Source organism: Lichenostomus cassidix, chromosome 27, assembly GCF_008360975.1.
Source record: "Lichenostomus cassidix isolate B80296 chromosome 27, HeHo_3.0, whole genome shotgun sequence".
Classification (NCBI taxonomy): Eukaryota; Metazoa; Chordata; class Aves; order Passeriformes; family Meliphagidae; genus Lichenostomus; species Lichenostomus cassidix.
Window position 1 is genome coordinate 3,731,408 of NC_139507.1, and position 14,828 is coordinate 3,746,235.

The 14,828-nt window shown below is 51.7% G+C and overlaps 1 protein-coding gene across 5 annotated transcripts in view; it reads left to right on the forward strand.

Annotated features, from left to right (window-relative positions):
• Positions 1–4: 4 nt before the first annotated feature.
• Positions 5–14,828, forward strand: part of FBXL20 (F-box and leucine rich repeat protein 20) — a 39,644-nt gene continuing 24,820 nt past the window's right edge. The window contains exons 1-2 of one of the 5 annotated variants that reach the window (XM_085083334.1): positions 5–211; positions 14,218–14,279. In XM_085083334.1, the coding sequence (XP_084939460.1) occupies positions 191–211; positions 14,218–14,279 (83 nt within the window). In that variant the 5' untranslated portion in view covers positions 5–190. Of the gene's footprint in view, positions 212–706; positions 871–2,104; positions 2,129–2,214; positions 2,323–11,471; positions 11,495–14,217; positions 14,280–14,828 lie in introns of those variants that run through there. The other 4 variants (XM_085083333.1, XM_085083335.1, XM_085083337.1 and 1 more) reach the window with 4 other exon arrangements.

The window sequence follows — 14,828 nt, forward strand, 5'->3', positions numbered from 1 at the left end:
CCCGGAAGGGACCGGCGGGGCGGGGGACACCCCCCCCATCCCGGGACCCCCGATCCCCGCAGCCCCCCGGACACCGGGGGGAGGGAGGATCCTGCGGCCCGCGGGGCTGGGGGGTCCCGCACCCCCGGGAAGGGGGGCAGCGCCCCTCGCCCCGCTCCGGGGGAGGGGACGGGCGGACCCCGGCGGCGCGATGGGGGCGGCGGCCTGCGGGGTAGGTGGGGGGGAGCTCCGGTGGTGTGTGTCCCGCTGCCCTCCCCTCCCGTCCCTCTCCGTCCCTCTCCGTCCCCATCCCTTCGCCCCCCTTCCCCGCGACACCCCCGCTCCCGCATCCTCCGGGCAGCATCCCTCCCCGCGCCGCGTCCCCTCTGTCCCCCCGGGCTGTCCCTCTCCCGGACCCTCTCCCCTCTCCCCTCCCTCCCCCGGCAGCCCCGCTCCCGTCCCCCTCCTCTCCGCACCCCTTTTCTCCCCTATCGCCCTCCCCGGGGCACTCCCGGTTGCCCCTCCCGCCACCACCCGAGCCCTTCCCTCCCCACCGCTCTGCTCTCCCCTCTCCCCTTCCCCTCCCTCTCCCCTCTCCCCTCCCCCCCTCCCTCCCGGTCCGTCTCCCTCTCCCTCTCCCCCTCCCTCCCCTCCCTCCCCCGCCCCCCCTCCCCGCGGCTCCTCACCGCCCAATGAGCGCTCGCGTTGCTGGCAGGTTGGAGTGTTTTTGTTTTGGGTCGAAGTTGAGGCCGGAGCGGACGCGGCGGCGGCGCCGGGCGGAGGCCGCGCTCGGGCAGCCCCGCACCCCCCGGGCCCCGCGCCCCCCGCCGCCCTCGCGCCGGCCCCGCCATGCGCAGGGAGATGAACGGGGTCACTAAGAGCCGCTTTGAGGTGAGGCCCCGGCCGGCCCCGCGGGGGGAGGCCCGGCCCGGCCCGGCTGAGGAGGCGCGGGGGGAGCCGGGCCGCGGTGTGGGGGTGACCCCCCTGATGGCCCTGCGACCCCCTGATGGCCCCGAGAGCCCTGCCCGCCCCCGGCCCGGCCAGCGCGGCCCTGGGGCACAGCCGGGGGTGGCGGCGGGGGGCTCTGTTTGAATGGGGCTGGCAGGGGGGTCGCGGCCCTGGGTGGCTCTGGGTGGCCGGGGGGGCTCAGGGCTGTGACCCCCGGCTCTGGGGGGCGGGTGGTGTGAAAATTCTGCCCTCCGCCCCTCTATTTTCGGGGGGAAATGATCCCTGGAGGGATGTAAACTCTCTTGGGGGGGTTATGAATAGGGCTGGGGGTCGGGGGGGGCTCGGGGCTGTGACCCCCGGGTTTGGGGGGCTGGTGTCAGACTCCTCCCCACCCCATTTTGGGGTGATTCCCGTGGGGGGCTCGCTGGGAAGGAGGCTGGGAAGGGTGGCAGCCGGGGCTGTCTGTGGTTGTGGGGGAGCCTCAGGCCTGGACTCCCAGATTTGGGGGGTTTTGGTGTCAAACCTCTTCCCTCCCGCTCCGTTTTGGGGTGGGGGTTCCCCCGTCCGTGGGGACTGAGGGGTGGGAGGTCATTCTGTGAACGGGGCTGGGGGGATCTGGGGATCCGAGGGGCAATCCGAATCTGGGGTGTGCCGGTGTTCAACTCCCCCCTCGCCCCATTTTGGGGATCCCCCCGTCTGTTACCAACCCCGGGGGGCGATTTTGGGGGTACCGCGGTGGGGAGCAGACCTGCTGCCAACGTGTTGCTGCGGCTGCGAGCGCTGGCAGCGAAGTTGATGATGGATGGAGCAGGAGATGTGGGGAATTGCGCCTGGAAAACACCACAGCCCTTGGGGAGCGGCAAGGTGGCCTCAGCGTCGCTTTTTTTTTTGGGCAGAAAAATTTTTTTTTGCACACAGGGAGGTGGGGGATGGAGAGGACGGAAGGAGCGGAGGGTAAACAATGAGATCTATTCAAAGGACATGGCACAAAGCAGCGTGCGGAGCCAGGGCGATTCCAGCCGCATTGTTGTCCCAGCTGTCTTCCCGGGGGAGGAGGAGGAGGGGGGTAGGGAGGAAGGGCAGCAGCAGGATTTACTTCCCATCGCTGCGAGAGGCTGTGGAGGATGGAAATCCCTGCCTGCTCCTTCTCCGGGCTGCCCTGCCCGTGCGGGGGACAAAAAAATAGCCTGGAATGGTAAAGGTGTGGCTGTTCCCCTGTGGTGGAGAGGGATGGGATGGCGATCCGGGGAAAATGCTGGTTAATGGTAAACTGGAGAGGCTCTGGTTCCACTGAGCTCCGTGTGGAATTCCCCGGGCTGGAGTTGGGAAAGGTGCAGGAAATGCTGGTGGTCTAACATTGCACGTGGGATTGTTTTCTTCCTCCGTCAGATCCGTGTGAGTTTGGGGTGGGCTGAGGGTTTTCAGTGTTCAAATATTCCTGTTTCTGTAGCATCCAGGGATAAAAACATCGGGCTCACCCTGGGAACTCCGGAGAGGAGCCTGCACGTGAGCCCTGCAGGGTTATTGTATTTACTGTTATATCCAGGGTTATTGTATTTACTGTTCTGGGCTCTTCTTGGCTGCACGGATTTTTTTTTTAATTTATTTTTTTACCCCCGAGAGCTTTTTTTTTTTTTTTTTTTTTTTTTCCCTGCTGCAGAGTGGCTGGTTACAGAGCAAAGAGTAAAACCAGGTTGATGACAGACTTTTTGGGGAAATGTCTCCTAGGGCATCGACATCCTTTGCTTCCTTAGCCTTTGCCTTGCAATGCTGGAGTTCTTTCCAGTTTTGGGAGGGTTTCCATCAGGGTTGTACCAGGACATGATGAACCCAATTCACTGGGGAAAAAAGAGTGGGGAAGAGCTTTGTTTGCCTTGTTTTGGGTGGGGTTTTTTTTTGCTGGAATGTTATTTTCTTCTTATAGTAAAAAACAGATGAGTTGGAAAACGAGCAAAATGCTCAAGGAGCGTTTGAGGCCTAAATTAATTTTTAAAACCTATATTTATACAGGAAGAGTTGGTGTGTTACAGAAAGGCTTATTTTGAGCTACAAGAAATGCTTTTAAGCATCATCCTGTTTCGTGGCTGGTTTGGTTTCTGTGTTTTGCCAAGAGAAGCTGTGGCTGCCCCTGGATCTCTGGAAGTGTCCAAGGCCAGGTTGGACAGGGCTTGGAGCAGCCTGGGACAGTGGGAGGTGTCCCTGTCCCTGCAGGGGTGACACTGGATGGGCTTTAAGGTCCTTCCAACCCGAACATTCCATGATAAATCCAAGGCATCCTTCATCAGCCCCAGCATGGATTATCTCTGACCCACTCACCTGTGTAACCTGGAAAATTTTAGAGCTGTTTTCCTTCAAATCCCTGGTTTTCCAGTGAGGTTATGTTGGTCAGAAGAGCTTCCACAGTGTGTGTTCACGCTTATAAATAGATTTATTTTTCAGAGGGGCAGGATGGGTGGAAATTCCTCTGTGCTTCCTAGAAACCGGTTTGTGATGGTTGTGCTTTTCAAGGGAAAGTTCTGTGAGAGTTCACATTTCGTGGGACAGGGGGGAAAATCAGGCAGAAACGTGTGGAGAGTGGGAGCTGCTGCTCAGAGCTGTGGAACATTGTGAGGTCATGAAGGCAATGAGGGATTAGTTCTCCTCTTCTCCCTCTTCCTCCTCTTCCACCTGTGGATAGCCAGGTAGTTCCCCTGGCTGAGGAGGGGGAGGTAGGGCCTTTGAGTCTGGAATCTTATCTTGGGGTAAAAATAGCCTGATCTGGGGCTGTGACTAATATATTGTGTCTGTTGCAGACTTTAAATAACGAGTTGAGTTGCGGAGGGGGAGGCTGGGTTGGGTTTTCACTTCGTTTATTGTCTTTTGTTGAGCCACGTAAACAGATTCCTGAGCCATTGTTGTTGGGTAATTCACAAATCCAGTCGTCAGGGGGTTTAATAATAATAATAATTCCTTGCTGGAGGAATAAAATGTGGTATGGAATATGGGCTAAGCTCCTTACATTGGACTTCATGTGGGTTTCTGATTCCAGGAAGAGTGGAATTCTCTTCTTCCTGGGAATGCCATGCCCGGCCCCACGAGCATATTGGGATTAGTCCTTTTACAGGAGGTGTGGCCACCGCAGAGAAAATCACCACTTACTGCAGCAAAGCAAACAAAAAGGGAAAACATTACCCAGACTGACTCCTAATTCTCTGTGGTGTCGGTTCAATGTGGAACATGCCCCGACAGATCCCAATCCCTGCTTATATTTGGGATTTCTCTGCTTCCTGCCTGATGAAGAGCAGCCAAATCCCAGCAGAGAGGAGCAGAGGCATCTCCTGGTGTTTCCAAGTGACTCCTCATGCTCCTGGAGGACTCATCTATCAAAGCCCAAGTTCTCAGCATTTCCTTAATCCACCTTGTCCATGTTCCCATGCCCTGGGATGTCACTTGGAGTGTCCTGGCTTCCCCTGAGCCATGCTGTCAGGATTAAGTAATTCCAGTTGGGTTTTTTTTTATTCCCTGACTGTGAGCCATCCGTGTAGTCTCCTCTACATCCTCAAAAACAGCAGCACACAAAAAGCTTCATCCTTTCCAGCTTCCTCTGGGAGTCTCCAAACCCTCCAGTGAGCAGGAGCTGAGCCTGGCTGTGAAATGTGTGTATCCATGGGGCAGTTTGTCCTGTTGAAATGACATTGTGGGAGCTCCAGGGGTATGTCTGAGCAATGAGAGTCTGTGGTGAGCCTTGGGAGCACCTTCAGCCTGAGAAATGCATTGATCCATGGCATTTCTCTTCTGGATTCAGGATCCTCAGTGTGAGGGAATTCCAACCCTCCTGAACCTCTGTAGTTCCCAGGTCTTGTTTGACTGTAGAGACATCAAATGAGCTAAACTGGGAGCAAAATGGGGAAACTTCAAATGCTCCAAAATCGAGTTGCCTTCTAATAATTAATCCTGTCTGTGCTCAGAAAGCTGAATTGAATAATCTCACTGACCCTAATCCCATTTTGGAATCTGCTGCGTTCCTGCCTGTGAAACGCTGTTCCTGTGCTTTCAGGGGGGTTTGGCTTTACAGCTGATCCTTTTGGGGTTGTCCCTGTTCCCTTCCTGGGCTGCTCCTTGTCCTCCTGGCTGGGCCTTTGCTGTTCCAAGGAATGGAGGTTGTGTAAACACAGGGACACAAACAGGGCAGGGAGCAGGGAAAGCTTTGCTCTGACTCTCCTCGCAAAAACTGATGTAACATTTACCATGGAATCTGATCTAATATGGGAAGAGAAACTGCTGGTGACATAACCCAGGCAACACCTGCGGGAGCACAGCTGTGAAACACTTTTCTTTTTGATGGTATCTGACAATGTGGCTCATAGATGATGAGAAAAACTGTAAAAAATAAAGATTTTGGGAGGGGGGGTGGCCAAGTGATGGATTTTCCATATTCCTGCTCACTCCCCCATCCCCATTTATTTTGGATTTTGGTGTTGTGCCACATCACACGTAACACCTTTTAAACCAGCACTTCACTTGGGCAGGTGAATAATAAACTGTTAATTTATTTGGTTCAAAGTGGTTGTTGAGACGATGAGGTGGGGAGAGATGTAAACCACGAGTTGTGTTTCACACTGTGCTGCTCCTGTGGCTGATCTTCCTCCTCGAGTAAAGAAAACAGGGATTTAGGGAGATTGGGAGGCAAAAGTCAGATTGGTTGTGCAAAAGGGACTTGATCCAAGCCCCAGGGGGACTGGGGAGATTCAAAAAAATGGCTTTTGACCTCAGCCTGTGTCCCCTGAGAGACAGAAGTGATGTCCCAAATTTTTATTGCTGTTTTTGCTCCAAATAGGATTCACTTCTTCTTTCTCCCTCTGCCGGGAGTTGTGTAGCTGGATTGGGTGACAATGGGAACATTGGCCCTGGCAAACTGATTTTATGGAATCCCAGCATGTTTTGGGTTGGAGGAACCTTAAAGCTCATCCACTTCCATCCCACACTGGTGGCACATGACTTTTTCCATGGGCAGATAATGACGAGGAAAAGGAGGAGGGTTTAAAACTAAAAGAGGAAACATTTGGGTATTGGGAAGGGTGTGAGGGTGGGGAGGGGCTGGGATGGATTTCCCAGAGAAGCTGTGGATCCCTGGAAGTGTCCCAGGCCAGGCTGGACAGGGCTTGGAGCAGCTGGGACAGTGGAAGGTGTGGGGTGACACTGGATGAGCTTTAGGGTCCTTCCAACCCAAATCATTCCATGATTTAATGTCTGACTCCAGTGAGGGGTTTCCAGGCAGATTGCAGTGGTGAACAGTCCAGGGATCCCCAGGATGGTCCCACTGGGAGCTGCAGGTCAGAGCAGCCCCCACAAGGGACATTTTGGGGAGCCTGGCTGTCCCTGGGGACAGGGGCTGTGCCTGCATGCCGGGACAGGGACTCGGAGCTGTCACCCACGGGCACATCCCATTTATTTCGGACACCATCATTAATTGGGGCCTGGGACACTGCAGTAATTACTGTTTTCGCTGGCTGCCTGGCTGGGAGCTTCCTTTGAGTCACACTGTTGGGAAAGTCAGCCCTGGGAGGGTTTTGTCCTCCCTGAGCCAGGGTGAAACCTGGATCTGCCGTGAGGAGAGGCCAATCCCCCTCTGCCTTGGGGTTCTGCCTGATCCAGCAGTTTTCCTTTGGGGTAAACTCCCCTTGTGCCCTGCACACCTCAGCTCAGGTGGATTTTTTTAAAGACACCATCATTTGACTTCATTTCCAAATACTTATGCCAATGATCCCAGCGTCCTCTTACATAATAGCTGAATGCAAACCCAGCAGTGAAAAAACACCTTGTTACCAATAATAATAATAATAACGATAATATTACTAGTAATAATAATAGTAACAATAGTATTACTGGGAATAATAACAGAATTGCAGGTGTTGGGGAGGAGCAGAACTATAATTTATCCAAGCAGCTTATTTGAATTGTGATGAGCCTTGGAAAGCTGCACAGGTCTTGAGTTTAAGTTGAAAATACTGAATCATGTCTCACTTTTTGGGTTTGATTTTTTTTTAAATTTTTTAAAATCTATTCCAAGTGTATTTGTAGCAAACCACTCCCCTGCTAAAACGAGCTTCTAAAACCACAAAAATAAATAGTGGTAGTGGGTGTTTTATGGCCAGGGACTGTTCCATAGGCTGTCCTGGGAAAGTCAGGAAGTCTTTGTGTCTTATTTATACTCTTCCTTTCTGGGTTTGGATGATGCTCGTATGGGCAGCGCTCTCTATTTAAAGCCTCGGAGGGTGTGTGTGAGAAAGCAGCAGCGCCGTTTTCCATCAGATATCTGTGCTGGGTCACCGAGTCCTCGGGTGACGACTTCTGGGGTGCTGAGCTTCCTCCTGGAGCTCCTGCCAGCAGTAGGAACCACATTTGTGCCGCTCAGCCCTCGCCCCGTCCGTGTGATCCCAGCCCTGAGCCGCTGACGTGCTTGGCGGGGGCTGTTTTCTCATTCAGCTCCGCGTACAACTCCTGGGAAATCAAAGCTGATTAACCGCGAGCTGCCACCTCCCCGAGCTGTCCCCAGGCTGCTCCAGGTCCTGCCAGGGCCACCCGGGAGGAGCCGCTCGGATGCAGCCGCTGGCCGGCGGGTAACTCGGGGCTGGGTTGGGATTTCAGGGTTTGGGGAGGGTTTGGGGTAGTTTGAGATGGTTGGTTTGGGGAGAACTGACTTGGGGTGGAGAACAAAACTGGTGAACAAAAACCAACTGGATGTGCCCCTTGGGTGGCTGGCAGCAGGTTCTGGGGGGTTCCCTGGCGGTGGGATATGGACACGGGGCAGCTGAGATGGGAGATTTCAGTCTTCCGTTCTGAAATCAGGAGGTTTTTAGCATCTCACCTGTGCCTGGGGAGTTTTCCTTTCTGACCTTGTCCCTTTGCCCATCCATCACTGAGGGATTTCCCTCCAGGGCAGTTCTGCACCAAGGGATGTGCAGCAGGGAGAGCTTCACCCCAGGCCTGGATCATTGCTGAGTCAAAAAAACCTCAAAAAAGGCTCTTTATTTGATTTGTCCCAAATGCAGGCTGCACTCAGGTCGCTCCTCCACCCCAGCAGGAATTTAAACTTCCCCAACCAAGCAGCAGCCAGGGGAAGCGACAGTGCCCATCCAGTCCCCCGGCTATCCAGCTATTTTTAGGAATATTAAGCCTATAATAAGCCTTTTTGGCTGGGGCCTATTTCTGTTTGTCCTGCTTAGTCAGGATTTTGCCCGAGCAGAGCCCTGGTTGGGAGCCAGCAGGGCGAGCGTGGCTGTGGCACCGCGTGGGGCACGAGGGCAGTGTCCCCATCCCTCCTCATCCCGATGGCCACACCAGAGCTGGTGACAGCCTGGCTTCACCCAGCAGCCAGCCATTTCCTCGGAGACTTCCTGCAGATTGAACTGGATGGGTTTTTAAATCAAATTCCCTGTGTAACTACGAGCTGGAGGGAAAATTCCCTCGGTCGGAGCTGCTTTGGGATGTAAACAGCTTCGTTCCTTGGGTTGTGTCCTCTGAGGAGATGTTGGATTTTGCTGTCACTTCACTGTGACTTATCTCTGCAGTGTAATATTTTCTTTGCCTCCAGGAAGGCAGCTCAGCCTGCTCCAGCTGCTGCTTCCCGAAATCTTGTCCTGGGAAGGGAACCAATGTCTCTCATGGCTCTGTTATTTGAGTCTTGTCACAGCGGCAGGATTTTCTCCCAAAATGAGCAGAACTCAGGGCAAGGTGTCAGTACATATTGACCATGTTGGTAAGAAGTCATTTCAAAGCTTCACTGAGCTTTTCCAAAGGAAATGCAGAGTGAATTCCACATTTTTCTTGTTGTTTTGTGGTTTGTGCTCAGCTTTTTTTACAGGATTGGAGTTGTGGGTGAGGGCTGCTGTGAGTCTGGTCTTGTGTCAGTGACTGTACTGGGCTTATTCATCTCCATGTGGACCATGACAGATAAAATTGATACAAATTCTCCCAGAAATGCTGGAATTTTGGGCTGGGAGCCAGCAGCCTTACAGCTGGAGAAACCTCCCAGTGCATCTCAGAGTCAAGGTTTAAACTCTCAACAAATTCACACAGAGGTTTTAGGACAGAAAAAAGACTTTTGGAGCTCTGAAGGTTCATTTCCAAAGTGTCTTGATACAGACTGGGTGGGATGTAAACTCCAGAATACCCAAGCTATGGATGAAATCCCTAATTTCTGCCGGCAGCAATTAATTCCCTGCCTTTCCCAACCTAAAACCAGTTTCCAGAGCTCATTATTTGCTCTCTAGTAATTAATAATTGCAGCCTCTTTTCTGGCTTGGTTTGAATTGCTTAATTTCCTGTGGTTATGTGCAGTTGAGGAGGGTCTGGCCAGCATTTCCTCGTGGATAAAGGTTCACAGAACCCTGGAATATCCTGGGTTGGAAGGGACTGTGAGCTCTGGATCTCACAGCAGCTGCAATTTCATCCTCAGCACACCATTAGCTGCTTCTTTTCAAAAGTTTGTCGTCTCACACAGGTTCTTTCCCACAAGTAAACAAGTTGGAGTGGTTTAAAATCGGAATATTTACTAATATTTCCTAGATGATGGGTTTGAAATTCTGCACTGTTTTTTGGCATGAGCGCTGCAGCACTTTATTGGTTGTGTTTCTGGGAATGTTTATGGCTTTTATTTCCTGTCCACCTCTGTGGGTGTCTCTTGGTTGGATTTTGGACAGAAAGTGGGTGTCACCTTGTTGCTTTCCCTCTCTGGTGGTGTTGTGTTGGTGCTTCCTGGGCATCCTCAGGCTCTCAGGGGGCACCAGATCCAGGTTAATTTTCTCTGGAGTGAACATCAGGCTGGATAATTCTGTCTCTCACTGTCAAAACGGAATCAAGTGCCTCCTCTAACCTTGCAGCCACTAATTCCCTAAAGCTCTGAATAAGCTTCATCCCTTTTTCTCCACCGAGCTTTGAATTTTCTGCTTTAAAGTGTTTGGGTTCAGAGTGGACATTGGGCTGCCACCGTGTTGGTTTAGCTCTGGGGCTGCTGAAGTTCCCTCAGGAATTCCAGGGACAGGACAAGAAGATTTGCTGCAAACTGATGGAGCAGGACTGGATTGGATATTTGGGGAAAATTCCTCCCTGTGAAGGTGGGGAGGGGTGGGATGGATTTCCCAGAGAAGCTGTGGCTGCCCCTGGATCTCTGGAAGTGTCCCAGGGCAGGTTGGATGTGGCTTGGAGCAGCCTGGGACAGTGGGAGGTGTCCCTGCCATGGATGAGATTTAAGGTCCTTTCCAACCCAAACATCTCCATGATTCCACGGGCCAGGAGGGAGCTGAGTTTCCATCCTCCACAGATGGATTTTGGAGCCTGGTCTGTGGCAAAGCCACACCAAATGAAGCTGCAGTAATGACCAGGACTGTGCTTTGTACTGGAACTGCAATAACCTCTGTCTGGGCTGAGCTGCTTCACCCACACCTCGCAGCAGCTGCTGCTTGGGGACACTCGGGCACTGCCACCTGGCCTGGCTGGGTGGCACAGGGTCACCCAGCTCAGGGGACTGAGGCCTGAGCAGCACCTCTGTCCCTGCCCTGTGAGCAGGGAAATGTGGGGATTAGCCCTGCATGGAGCACTGCTGCAGGAATGGAGCCAGTTTGCCAAATTTTCGATATTCTCAAGGGTGGAAGGAGAGTTTTCAAAGCAAATGGACAATTATGTGTTATGCTGAGTATAAGCAGTGCTGTGAGAGCTCTGCCTTTTGGTCATTTTTGCTCATCTGTTTTCATAAACTTCCTTGATTCCATGGAATTTCAGACAGGTTTGGGTTGGGCATTAAAGCTCATCCAGCCCCACCCTCTGCCATGGCAGGGACACCTCCAAGTGTCCCAGGCTGCTCCAAACCCTGTCCAGCCTGGCCTGGGACACTTCCAGGGATCCAGGGGCAACCTCTGCCAGGGCCTCCCCACCCTCCCACCCAGGAATTTCTTCCCAATATCCCATGTGGTTTCATGCAGCAGCTTCCTTGGTGGAAGAGTCTGTGTTTGGTACAGAATTAAACATTTAAATACGAGAAAAATGTGTTTTCTGTATCCTATCCAGAATAATTTATTCTACCGGACAACACGTCTGGTATTAAAGATGATAAAAGAGACGTCAGGAAAAGCAAACTTGGGGCATTTGGTATTTATCCCTAGAAACATTTGGAAAGCCTGCAAGTCTAGAATAGCCTCTGACATTTTTTCAGAGCTGTATTTTCGCACGGACTTGCCAGAAAGTCCCCATGTCCACGGTATATTTAGCTGTACATGCTGCCATGACTTAGCAAAATCCCAATTCCAGCCTGTTTTCGCCCAGCCTCTGCCATCTGAGCCTCAGGCTTTGAAGGAAGGCTGGAGAAAATAGGAATGGAGGTGCACCTTGGCTCTTCCCAGCCTTCCAGGGGAGGGGGAATTCCAGAGCTGAGGTTCTCCCACCCAGCCCATCTTGCCTGGGCCCCATCACGTTTGGAGTCCAAGGCTTATTTTTAGTAACACAAAAAACAAACATTCCTTTAGATTAGTGCTGGTCAAAGGGAAACTCCTGCAGGAAGCAGTGTGAGGCTGGGATTTGTGCTGGAATCAAGGTGAGATTCCCCTGCTGAGGGATTTGCTGGGCACAGTTCCCTGTGCTCAGGCACAGGAGGCTCCTGGCTGCTTCTGGAATCTGTTTTAACCCTTCCTGCCCTCTGGAATCTGTTTTAATCCTTCCTGCCCTCCTTCTCTTCTGCTTGGTTCCTTTTTGGAAGTCTCCTTCTGCTCTCTGATTGCTCCTTGAATTTCTCTGACCCTTTTTTGGGGGAGGAAGGTCCTGATTCAGGGGTTCTGGCCTGGAGAGGGGTGGGAAAGGGTTTGGATCTGCTCTTGTAAAGAAATAATGTTTCGTTTTCCCATGAGTAATTCCTCTGCATTTCTCCTCCATCAGAGCTTTCTCCATGCTTTCCTCGATTCCCTAATCGATCAGCTAATCAATTTAATTAGCTGGTCCTGTCCCAGAATGCCCAGGTGCTGCTTTCCCAGCCTTGGGAATGTCTGTCCCCACCTACTGTGGCTCCAGAGTCACCTGGAGATGTGAGGGAGCAGCCCTTGGAGCTGTGCCAGCTGGGAATGGCAAAACTTCAGTTTAATTAGCAGCAAATTGGGCTGAGAGCTGCCTGGCTGGTGGCTGTTCAGGACTTGTGATATCCTGGTGGGAAGTGATAAAAGGGTCAGTAGGGGGGACAACACTTCTGCTGGGTGGCATTTTGGGAAGGAATTGAGTTTGAGAGTTCCCACTTCAGCATCATGCTTTGGTGTCTTGGGATAATTCCGAAGCAAACTGGGATTTGGGAGCACAGCGTTTGGCTCTAAAATTCTGGGGTTTGGTGTTCTCTGGGGTTGATGGTGTTACTCAATTCCCGTTTTACCATCAGTGATTGGAGCATTTAAAGGGCCATTTTGGGGGAGAGTGTTGGGTATTCACACTGGATTTCATGTTGAGTGGTGGTGGATGCTTTGATTGGTGATGGGGTTGGATCCATGCTCAGGATATTTGGGATGTGATGGGATTGGATCCATGCTCAGGGATGGGATATTTGGGATGTGATGGATCCATGCTCAGTACAGGATATTTGGGATGTGATGGATCCATGCTCAGGATATTTGGGATGTGATGTGATGGATCCATGCTCAGTACAGGATATTTGGGATGTGATATGATTGATCCCTGCTCAGTACAGGATATTTGGGATGTGATGTGATGGATCCATGCTCAGTACAGGATATTTGGGATGTGATTGATCCATGCTCAGTACAGGATATTTGGGATGTGATTGGATTGGATCCATGCTCAGTACAAGATATTTGGGATGTGATGGATCCATGCTCAGGGATGGGATATTTGGGATGTGATTGGATTGGATCCATGCTCAGGGATGGGATATTTGGGATGTGATTGGATGGATCCATGCTCAGTACAGGATATTTGGGATGTGGTGGATCCACGCTCAGGGATCGGATATTTGGGATGTGATGGGGTTGAATCCATGCTCAGTACAGGATATTTGGGATTTGATGGAGTTGGATCCATGCTCAGTACAGGATATTTGGGATGTGATTGATCCATGCTCAGTACAGGATATTTGGGATTTGATGGAGTTGGATCCATGCTCAGTACAGGATATTTGGGATGTGATGTGATGGATCCATGCTCAGTACAGGATATTTGGGATGTGATGGGGATGGATCCATGCTCAGTACAGGATATTTGGGATGGGATGTGTTGGATCCATGCTCAGGATATTTGGGATGTGATGGAGTTGGATCCATGCTCAGGGATGGGATGTTTGGGATGGGATGTGATGGATCCATGCTCAGGGATGGGATATTTGGGATGTGATGGGATTGGATCCATCCATGCTCAGTACAGGATATTTGGGAGGTTTTGGATTTTCCCCATGGCAAGACATTACCAAATCTTAGAACTGTGTTCAGATATTTTTCAAGAGCCACGTGAGGCTTTGTTCTCTTTTTCCCTTGGGACTCCTTAGAAAAGAGAAGTTTCTCCCATTCTTGGAGTGTCTGAGATGCTTTTAGCTGATCCCAAAGTCCATTCCAGGTGTGCCAGGTGTTGCCCATGGGTTTGGAGAGATACAAGAACCAGCTCTGGCCTCATTTCCCTGGAGGAACACAGAGCTTTCCCAGCATCATCCTCCTCCTGGTGCAGCACCAAAGATCACAGCTCTCTTTAAACCATTCTTGGTGGTTTAAAAACCAGTCCTGTTTGTCCCAGAGCTCCCAAGGGCTGGGAGAATGTTCTGGGCACTGCAGCACTTTCTTGTTTCTCTGTTCACCAGCACCTTTCCCATCCCAGAAACCAACCCTGCTACCTCTGTTTGGTGGATATTTGGGCTGCTTGATTCCTCTTCCTCTTCTGCAGGGGTTTGATCTGTAAAACTTGCCAGTTTTGGGGTGTCTGTGCCTCGATGCAGCCCCAAAATGCTGAAGGAGCCTCCCCAGGCAGTGCCAGCTCACAACCACACCCTAATTATCATTAACTTCCCTAGAACAGCTGCAGATCTTGGTTTATATTTAATCTCTCAATCCACAGAGCATCCTTGCACCATGTTTTAAGATATTTTGATGTAATTCTCCATCCAGCTGTGGTCCAGCCCAGGAGCTGGAAAGCTGCAGCACAGAGTTTATCTGCTAGGAATTTCTTGGTCCAGATGTCTGGAAACAACCTCATTAACCAGCCACTTCTTCCCTGGAGCAAAGCAGGGTTTGTTCCCTCGAGATGTGGCTAAATTGTCTTTTTTTTTTGTGTTTGCAGATGTTCTCAAACAACGATGAAGCTGCGATCAACAAAAAACTGCCCAAAGAGCTGCTGCTTCGGTGAGTCCTCCCTGGACACCGGTGGGTTGTTATTTGCATCCAGGATTTTGCTGCTGTGCTCCCAAATCGTGAGCTTGGATCGGGTCACTCATAAAGCCAGGCCCAGACAGAGGCAGGTCAAAGGTCTGTGTCAGCAGGTTGTGCTAAATGGGATTAAGTTTTGGGGTTTTGAAATGCTGGATTGATTTGCTGGTTGCCTGTTTGGTGGATGGAGGAACTTTAGGGTTGATCAAGTCCTTGATGAGAGTAACTGGTGAGGATGGGCTGGTGTGGAGATCAGGATTGTGCTGCTCTGAGGGGTTGGATTTAAAACAAAAGTTCATCCCTGTGCTGCAGTTAGACTCGAGTGGACTTTGTCCTGTCCCTTGTCAACAGGAGACGTTCAGCTCCTGGCAGGATGGTCCCACTGGCAAACACCAATCAGATCAGACTCTGTGGATTGTTCAGGTTGGAAAAGTCCTTTAAGATCATCAATGCCTCTGTGGATAGTTCTGCCCTCTCCTGCTGCTCCTGTGCTTTCCTGTGGGAAGCAGGAGGGGAGTGTTGGGG